This window comes from Lepidothrix coronata, unplaced genomic scaffold (assembly GCF_001604755.1).
Source record: "Lepidothrix coronata isolate B3197 unplaced genomic scaffold, Lepidothrix_coronata-1.0 Scaffold59, whole genome shotgun sequence".
NCBI lineage: Eukaryota > Metazoa > Chordata > Aves > Passeriformes > Pipridae > Lepidothrix > Lepidothrix coronata.
In genome coordinates, this window is record NW_016690239.1 from 1,884,008 (window position 1) to 1,894,056 (window position 10,049).

Below are 10,049 nucleotides of genomic sequence, written 5' to 3' on the forward strand. Positions count from 1 at the left end.
CAGACAACAATGTCAAGTCTGTGGACCCCATGAGAAAATATAGCTTATTCCATTGGCTCCTGGGGTCTGCAACATTGTTAGCATGCTTAAAACTGGCTGGGCTGTGCTGAGAGTGAATACTGTACCCTAAAGGAAATAATTTTTGTTTTAAATTCAGTTTGAAACATTATTTAAGCCAATTAAAATGCGTCCTTTAGGGATCTCGGCTGATGTCTGTGCTGTTTGATCTCCAGGGTGCTCTGTGTTGCAGCTCCTTTGCTCTCCCCAGTCCATGCTGAGAGCAGATGGGCATCATGCAAAGGTGATGGGAAGTAGTTGTAGTATTTGGAGGTTGGAGATCTTAAGTTTTTGCTTGAAGAGAGCAGATAAAAAATAATTCCGGTGGGTCTGCACAGTAAAGCCCTCAGAGAAGCAACATCTGAACTCCTTTTGGAGTGCTCCATATCCACCTCTTCAGGTTTAATTGCTTGCAGACACCACAACAGGGTAACCTTAGCAATGGCTGCCCACACAGCCTTATTTCCTTCTCCCTCTCGTCTTTGGAATTAGTCATGATAACTTTGCAAGAGGGAAGAGGCAGGAGCATTTAGCAATTGTGTTTTGCCTTTGCCCACATAGACACTGCTGCAGCCTGTTACAACACCTTCCTCATTATCCACAGAGACTGACCTGATGGCAAAGCTGTTTCATTTGTTTTCATCTATGAATAAACTTTATGTGCCTCATGGAGCACATAGTTACCTCTCTGAGGTAGCTATTTGCCATTGGAGCATGACATATTTCTCATACTTTTTTTAAAAAATCTGTTTTTAGGAGCATTCATTTACTTCAGTGGATCACATCAGATGAACACAAAGGTGGCCATGTCTCATCTGGAGAGCCCTTTTCTTGTCAAGCCATCCCCTGGGCTCTCCTGCTGTCAGGTAACAGTTTGGTATTAACTGTCCCCATGTTTGCAAGCTACCACTCACCTGATGAGCAGAGATGGTATTCTTCATGCTGTAAGTGTTACTACTGAGGATTATTTCAAGAGCAGTGGAAGGAGTTACAAACAAATTCTTTGGGAAGAGGGAGATGCAACTGACATTTTACTGCTTTGCTGCAAAATTTTTATATCTGATTATTATTATTGTTTCTAAAGCACCCAGCAGGTGACTCAGATTTAAGGATACCCTTCAGGTTTTTGTATGCTGTGACAAACCTATCTGGACAACAATAAATAACAGGGCCATACCAAATAGCCACTCTGTTGTCTGTAGGCAGGAAAGCCACATAAACGGTGTTCCATAATAGGAAACCTAAGGTTTGAAGTCATTATATACATTAGCTGTGTTGGTGTGACCAGAGAGAATTCACTACCATGCTCCAGACATGTACTAAATTTTAATTGATGGTTTGAGAGGATGTTTTTTAAGCTGACTAGTGCAGTACTTGAGAGTTTCCTTGAAATGCTTTTTTTGTCAAATGTCTTGTGGCTCTGCAGAGGAATGCAAAAACAACCTGCCAGGATGGCACTTGATCTGAAAATCTAGAAAGGTACCTTGAAAAAAATGGATCAGAAGGGCCAAAAAATGCAAAAGTAATAGATGAAAAATGAAAACGCACTTTTATAGCTAGAGTGTTGTAATTTTAAACAAAACATGTAAAGCAGAATTTGAAGAGATATATTAAATATGTAGAGCATCTAGTCACTGCAAGAAAACATTCCCAACTGGATTGACCAATGAATAAAGTAAACAGATATTGTAAAGTTTAAGTTTTTTTCTTTTTTTCAGGAGGCTTTTTTTGTTTTCTATTCTATAACTTTTCAAAGCTTATGCTGCACTGGGGAGAAGCTAAGTTGTGTAGTTATGATGTTAATTTTTTTCTGCTACTGCATAAATGCCTTCTGATTTAAAAAATCTCAGAGAAGAAAGGGAAAAGACAGAGAAAGCTTGCCAAAATAATTTTATTGTGTTCAGTGGCAAAAAGAGGCTTTAGAGAAACAAAATAAAATTTAGACTCATTGCTTAATTTTTCAGACACAATGTAGGACAGAAAATGTACTTGCACTTGGGAAAACTTTTTTTGAAAACAAAAATTTCAGAAAAGAAGGAATTGCACTTAAAGGCCCAACAAGTAGCAGAATTTTATTCCAGCAGGATCTAGGCTCCTTAGGTTTTATCTCATGTAAGGGACCTGAAGCAAGTGCTGGCTTAGCTAAATCTGTTTTACTTGAAACTGTAGCTGACTTGGATTACATACATAAATGAGTTATCAGATCTCATCTGAATAGTTGCAACTTGCAGCTGAGGAGTAGAAGCCTCTTAAACAATTTAAGAACAGTTCCTTACTGGTTTTAGATGCAATTTCTCAGTTATTAATCTTCACTAAAAATGGCTTTTTAGTGTTGTAAAGCACCAGAAATTAAATAAATTCAGGATAAAATGAAGCAGAATGCTGTTGGAGGGAACTTGTAAGGCCTCACAGCATCCCATCGAAGCCTTGCATGTTGCATTACTCCTGGGACACCCAACACACTTTGTATCCACCATGCATTGTTTAGGCAGTTTCATCTTTCTTTTGTAGACTTTGATGCTGAGTAGATAACTTAATCTGTACCTTAAAGGTGTTTATCTTAGAAACCCTTAAGGCAGACTGGGCACAACTGATATGTGAATCAATGAATTATTCTGGTTAGATCTATTTCAGAGTTTGGTCTGCATTCAAAATAAACACAAGTGCAGCGGGGATACATGTATTTTTCTCCAGTTCAAAGGCAGAAAAGAAACACTTTTTATTATAAGTATACATGTTTTGAATGTATTCGAAGTTCTCAGATTCAACAAAATCTGGAGGAAGTTCTTACCTAGATATATGTGTCTGAAAAGAGAGTGCTTGTGAAGCCTGGAAGCCTGGCTTTCTGCCACATTTTCCCTGCAGACTTTTATTTCTGGGAAATAGCAAGGAGTAGGGGTTGTTCATTAGGATGCGTTATGTTCTCTGTGTATAAATGTGAGATGATGCCCTCTGTTAGATGTCCCACTGAGAGGATAAAAGGATCCACATAAAGAGGTCTGTGTTTATTAATAGCTTTACAAGTTCTTTGGCTCCAGTTGTTTAAAAAAAAAAAGAAAAAAAGAAAGAAAATAGGAGTTGAAGGATAACAGATTTATATTTTGCTTTTCTGGTTAATTTAAGCTTAGAAGTAACTTCCTTCTGCAACTTCTTGTAGCTGAGTCTTTTTGTAGATGTCAGCTACATTTCTTCATTTTTTCATTTAGCTCATCTTCATTTAGCTCAAGGGTTTGGACTCGTAGAAGCAAATTTCTAGTCCCAGCTCTCTGTTTATGACTTTTAATGGACACAGTATTTGTATAGCAGAACATGTAGACACAGAGAAGGAGGGTAACTTTGTTTCTTACATAAAGAAAACATAAATTTGTTTGAAAAGGTTAATAGACAAAAGCCATCTAAATTGTTCAGAGTGTAGTCCTTCAAACAGCTCATTTTGAAAAGTGTTTGTATACTTCCTGCTTTCTATTTCTTAAGCTTTTTGGTTGGGAAGAAAGTTACATGAAAGTATTTCATTTTAATAATAAGTCACAAGATTATTTTATATAAAATATGATTTTCATGCATGGGGGAAAAAGAAACTCCAAAGAAAATTGAGAGACTGAGTCCACCAGCCATGAAGCCAGAAGATATTAAATAGTAGGAGCGTGTTTTAACAGGAATATTTCTTAACCACTGATCCAGCTCTGGTTTTACCTCTGTGAAGACTCAAATACTATCAAGGCTTTTGCAGGGAAATATTGATACTGCAGTTGAAGAAAGTTTACTCTATCATTATGTGAAAAAGCAGGAAGGACTCAAGGGGAAGGAAAAATTAGTCTTTGAAAATCTTATTTCTTCTCTGCAGTTACCAGCTGAATTTTTGCCTTGGTATTACTGAAAAAAAAAAAAAGAAATTAAATGTATCAGGTTTACTCTGTATTGCAGGGGAAGCAAGTGAACTATGATTCTCACTAAAAAAGAAAAATAATCTTTGAGAAGTTTCTGAGCACTTACTAAGCTAAAAAGAATTAAAAGAAGTTATATCATTCAGTCTGAATCAGTTGATAGATACAAGTTAAAAGTTGTAAAAATAAGTTTTAGTTTTAAATATGGTTTTATCTTTAGACATGATACTGCTCTTCAACATGCTGTAATTTCATACTTCCCATTCTTTTATGCCAAATCTATGTTTAGACCTGTCATGTTATAATGTACATGTATGAATTGGTGCTGAACTTATTTCAGATTTATTATGTAATTTTTTTAAGTGTTTCATTAAAAACTCTTTCAACAGGTAAGATTTTGGTACAGGTTATCTCAGGGGTCCCAGCTTTCTGTCTTTAAGAGAACTGCGTTGAATGGAAGTTTGGAAAAATTATGTGACATTTCAGGATGGCCTGAGATGAAGTGGACAAAAGGGAATATACTTGTAGAAAGTGCAGCTGAGGAATTACCCTTTCAGGTAATTAGAAATTGCATTTACATTGCTTTCAAAAAGTTACTCCAGTTTGGCCTTTAGAATTAGTTTACTTTTATGATGAAACGTAAAAAGAGAATTTCTATTCTTTAATGTTCATATGAAAAAGAATTTTATTCCGCTTTTTCTACAGGTGCATCTACTAAAGAACATGGCCATTGTTTCAATATTCTATGCATTAGAATAACTTTTTGTAATAAACATCAGGTAGCAATAGTGTAGTAGCTTTTAAAAAATGAACTTTCTATAAAAACTGCTCCTCAGAGTGAGGGCCTAATTATGTTGCGTACAGGCAGAAGAATCATAGAATCCTGGAATCATGGCATTGATTGGATTGGAAGGGATGTTAAAGATTATCTAATTCCAACCCCCATTGGCAGGGATGCCTCTCACTAGACCAGGTTGCTCAGAGCCCCATCCAGCCCGGCCTTGAACACCTCCAGGCATAGGGGATCCACAACTTCTCTGGGCAACCTGTTCCAGTGCCTCACTACCTTCACAGTAAAGAATTTCTTCCTAATATCTAATCTGCATCTACTCTCAGTTTGAAGACATTCCCCCTTGCCCTGTCACTATATGCTCTTGTAAATAGTTTCTCTTCATCTTTCTTATAGGCTTTCCTTGCAGAAAGCTGCAATTAGGTTACCCCAAAGACTTCTCTTTTCCAGGTTGAACAATTCCAATTCTCTTAGTCTTTCCTCATGGGTGAGGTGCTCCATCCCTCTAATCAATTTTTTGGCCCTCTTCTGGACTCAGTCCAACAGGTCAGTGTCCTTCCTATTCTGGGGACCCCACAGCTGGACACAATACTCTATGTGGGGCCTCACAAGAGCAGAAGAGAGCTGCAGAATCACTTCCCCTGGACATCTGCTCAGCTTCTTTTGATGCAGACCAGGGTATGATTGGCTTTTTGGGCTGCAAGTTACATTGCTGGCTCATGTCCAGCCTCTCATCAACCAACACCCACAAGTCCTTCTCATCAGGGCAGCTCTGGATCTGTTCATCCCCCAGCCTGTATTGATACCGGGGGTTGCCCTTACCCAGGTGTAGCACCTTGCACTTGGTCTTGTTAAACCTCATGAGATTCCCATGAGCCCACTTCTCAAGCTTTTCCAAGTCCCTCTTGCATCCCATCCCTCAGGTGTGTCAGCCACACCACTCATTTTGGTGTCATCTGCAAATTGCACTTGATCCCTTCATTTATGTCATTAATTAAGACATGAAATAACACTGGTCCAAATACAGATCACTGAGGGACACCACTTGTCACTGACATTCATCAGGACTCTGAGCCTTTGACCACTACCCTTGGGATGTGACCATCCAACCAATTCTTTATCCACCTAACAGTCTGCCCACCGAATTCACTTCTCTCCAGTTTAGAGAAAAGGATGTTGTGAAGGCCATGTCAAAGGCTTTACAGAAGTCCAGATAAATGACATCCATAGCCCTTCACTGATGTAGTCACTAGGTTTTTCAGGCAGAACTTGCCCTTGGTGAAGCGGTGCTGGCTATCTTGAATCACTTCCTTGACCTCTGTGTGCCTTAGCATAACTTATAGGAGGATCTGTCCCTTGATCTTCACAAGAACAGAAGTGAGACTGACAGTGCAGATACTACAATTTGCAGCATTGATCACAGTTTTCAAGTCTAATTTTCTTTTTACATAATCTCGGGCTACACTTTGCTTAAACCTATAATGGACATGTTGGGGAAATCAGCAACTCAAATATAAGGATTTAGTAAACCAAAATTCCAGTTTTGGTCTCCTCATTTTATGTCTTACCTATAAAATGATCAAAAAGAAAGGACATTATTGGTAATTTATTTATTACTTTACTCTCTTTTATGATCTCCTGAGTGTTTCCTTGTATTTACAAATGCATCTGTACAATCCCCACCTTTACTGTACCACATGCTGTTGACTTCAGCAGGCACAGTATAGATGAACACAGTTAAATGGAATTGTAAATCATCATATTTGGTAACCCTGAATAGCTAATATATGAATATATATAACTTCTGGCTGTTCCAGCGGGAAGAGCATTCATTCAATAGTGATGGCTTTCACCAGTTTCGATTGAAACAAGGTCATCTGGGTTGCATAACTTGCCATAGGTAAAGGTAGCTATGGGTTTGACAGTTGAGGATCAAATTTCTAACCTGGTAAAATCTCAATTGTAGTTTTTCCTCACTGGTATTTAGAGTTGATTGTACACAGTATTTACTTCCTGTGCAAATGTTTAAAATTATAATGGAATATATATATATATAGGTATGTATGTATGTATGTATGTATGTCTTTTTATCATGTCACTTTTAATGAACTACCTTTTTTTTTCATCTTTACAGATTATTTTAAGAGGTACTATTCTAACAACAAATGCTACTGTTGCTATTGATGACATCAGTATAACAGAAGAATGTGTAGTTGTGAATAGACCACTTCCAGATGTCAACCAGGAAAGCGAAGGCAAGTTTTGTGATTTTCAATACATTTTCCCCAATGTCTGTTGTGCATAACTGTGATTTGTCCGACAACTTGGAAATACCTTTAATAAAATGGAGGATAATCTGAGAAAAAAAGTCTGTATGCTGTAATCAATCACCTGCCTTGAAGTTCCAGGCCAGGTTGGCTGGGTCTTTGAGCAACCAGGTCTAGTGAATGGTATCCCTGCCCATGGCAGAGAGGTTGGAACCAGATGATCTTTAACATCCTTCCCAACCCAAACCATTCTGTGATTCTATAATGAAGGCTCTCATCCTTGTTTTATACAGTAGCTGCTATAAGTAGTTTTTCCTAATTCTGCAAAGTGAGCTGCGGTGAGAATTTCCAGATACCACTTACTATGTAGTACCTGCTCACATACACATTTGGATGCAAAGGCAGAAGCAAAGCATCTTATGTCTTGCACTGGAGAGCAAATTCCACTGCATTACCTTTAGGACAGGAGGCTTCTTCCATTATTACTGTTAAATATATAACATAATATAATAAGTGTCCACCATACTTATTTGTGTACTCACGTTCTATAGTCTTGAAATGCCAACAGATGGAAATATAAAATAATCTTACCTTCTGTCAGACAGCTACTTCTAGTTCTCTTGATAATAATAGCTACTTTTCAAAAATGGCACAGGCACATATGTGGTCAGGGGGAATGTTGATGAGTTATAGCCAGTAGATAGCTGAATTTCTTCTCTACTGAAAAATTTAAGGGCATAATAGAAGACTTCAGTGTTGTGTTTTTAAGGGTTCTCTGATCCCTATATACAGGTTGATGGTAGCTAAGTATTTAAAGAAACATTAATTATTTTCCCTCCCCACTTACTCATTAGTCACACAGATATTGTTCTTAGAAAGGAGCGAGTTTTTTTTAAAAAGCCCTGTCTGGATAGAAACAAGAGTATTTAAAAAAGTCAAGTTACACAATAAAGATGAGAAGCTGCTCATCATTCTTCTCACTTGCTCTCTTTCCAGAAAACTTCTGAAGTAAAACCAGCAGACCTTGGGTTTTGTTTCCCCATTCATTGAAATTTGGGGTGTTTTCTAATGTGTAGGCTGAGGTGCAAGCTAATAGTGGTCCAGCATCCAGCTTTCATCTTCTTGAAGCTTTCACTGTGATCTGAACACAGAGAATCCACCTGCTCTCTATTCCAAGGGAAAAGCAGGCATCTGTGCACAGCCACTCACCTCTGAACAGCCTGGCTGTGTATTTGATAATTTTCCACACAACAATTTGAATATTGTGGAGAATAATATATAGTATAAGAGCATCAGACATTAAGATCAGCTGTGTTTCTTATAAGTTTTGATATAATATAGCACACTTCATAGGTGATGCTATGTTACTTACACTGAGTATATTGCTATATTAAAAGATGATATGTGTGTTTTTAGTCATATATCCTTTTCTGATTTTAAGGGAAAACAGAATTTGCAGATGCTAATGCTTCATCTTTTTACTGTCCACCGGGATTTTTTTCGTGTGGGGATGGACAATGTATTTCATCTGACAAATTTTGTGATTTTACACCTGACTGTTCAAATAGCCAGGATGAAACCAAGTGCCGTAAGTGAAAATTTAAAAATCTATGTTGTTAAGCTCCTGTGACTGTGTTTGTTTGTCCTATTTGCAATGCTTTCATGACCTCATAAATCTTGCAATTTAATTAAAAGTAAAAGCTCTTGAGAAATAGTTACTTCACTTTGATTCTGTTCCGTGAATTTTTCCTCTTTTATTTTCTGTAGCAACTACTTCACTCCTAGTATTAAAATCAGAAAAAAGTTTTTGATTAATTATTTAATAGAAGCTACTGCTTAACAGACAGTATTTTATTTTAAAATGCTAATGCAGTGGTCACAGACTAGAATTCAAATTGTATGTTGTATGTCTTGTATGTTCAAATTATGATGTGAAGATGCCACAGCTGTCACGAATACCACAAACATGTTCACAGATATTATTTAGGCTGAGTCAGCATTTTCTTTTTGGCTGTGCTATGACTCTTGTCAAGGTTTCATAGGCTTTCTCTGCATGGAAACAAACAAGTGGGAAAGCAGAGGGAGGTGATGCATCTCGGAGTCTCTCTCCACTGTACAGTCAGCAGGGAACTTGGAAATGTTTCAGGCTCTCTAATATGTAGCTTCACAAGTCTTTTTGATTCATTCAGTTGCCTGCTCTGCATAAGAAATCAGAGTCATATTTTTGAAAATGAGTCTCTTGCTTTGAACTATCAACTTTGCTATAAAAGTCATGATGCATTTTCAGAGGGAGTTGCCATGGGCACTATTTAATACAAGCTTCCTTTAAAAAATATAGCATGATGGTTTTCACACAAATAACAGAAATATTGTAGACAAGATCCTCCAATTATTTTCTGTGCTGTGTTATGCATGACAAAGCAAAACCTTCTTTGCAGATGCTAATACAATCCAAATTCACAATCCAAACTTTATTAGGATATTTGAGACCTGTTGCTCAGTTAAACAAAAATCTATTTGACTATTAGCAGTTAAAAGAAATAATTACAGCTTCTATTTGTATTAATGCAATTTCTCTACAGTTTTAGTATTCTATCTTTCTTGGATAGAGCACTCCTGTCGAGCATTTTAGGTGTTTAGAAAGATTGGTATCGAAAATATACAGACCTTTAAGATATGAAACTACATTTTGTTTTATTAGACAACTGTTTGACTAGTTAAAACCAGAAGTAAATATTAAATGTTTACTAAGCAGAATATCTTTCCTCTTGTCGGCCAGAGTAAAGAAAATTCTGATGTGACCATGGCATAGTTGAGGATGGAAGGGATACCTGAAGACCATTTAGTTAAACCCCACCCTGCTCAAAGCAGATGAGGATGCCCAGAACCTTATACAACATTTAGGTTCTGAATATCTATGAGGATGGAGACTACACAGCCACTTGGGGCACCCTGTTCCAGTGTTTGATTACCCTTCCAGTACAACCACAAGTCCCTGTTGCTTCTTCTCATTTCTCTGGGCACTACCAGGAAGAGTTCTTTGCTCCCTCC

The 10,049-nt window shown here is 37.4% G+C and overlaps 1 protein-coding gene across 1 annotated transcript in view; it reads left to right on the forward strand.

Annotated features, from left to right (window-relative positions):
* Nucleotides 1-10,049, forward strand: part of MALRD1 (MAM and LDL receptor class A domain containing 1) — a 241,736-nt gene that overhangs the window by 41,738 nt on the left and 189,949 nt on the right. Inside the window, exons 11-14 of the mRNA XM_017817063.1 lie at nucleotides 814-923; nucleotides 4,331-4,498; nucleotides 6,866-6,986; nucleotides 8,440-8,586. Coding sequence (XP_017672552.1) covers nucleotides 814-923; nucleotides 4,331-4,498; nucleotides 6,866-6,986; nucleotides 8,440-8,586 — 546 coding nt within the window. The remainder of the gene's footprint in view (nucleotides 1-813; nucleotides 924-4,330; nucleotides 4,499-6,865; nucleotides 6,987-8,439; nucleotides 8,587-10,049) is intronic.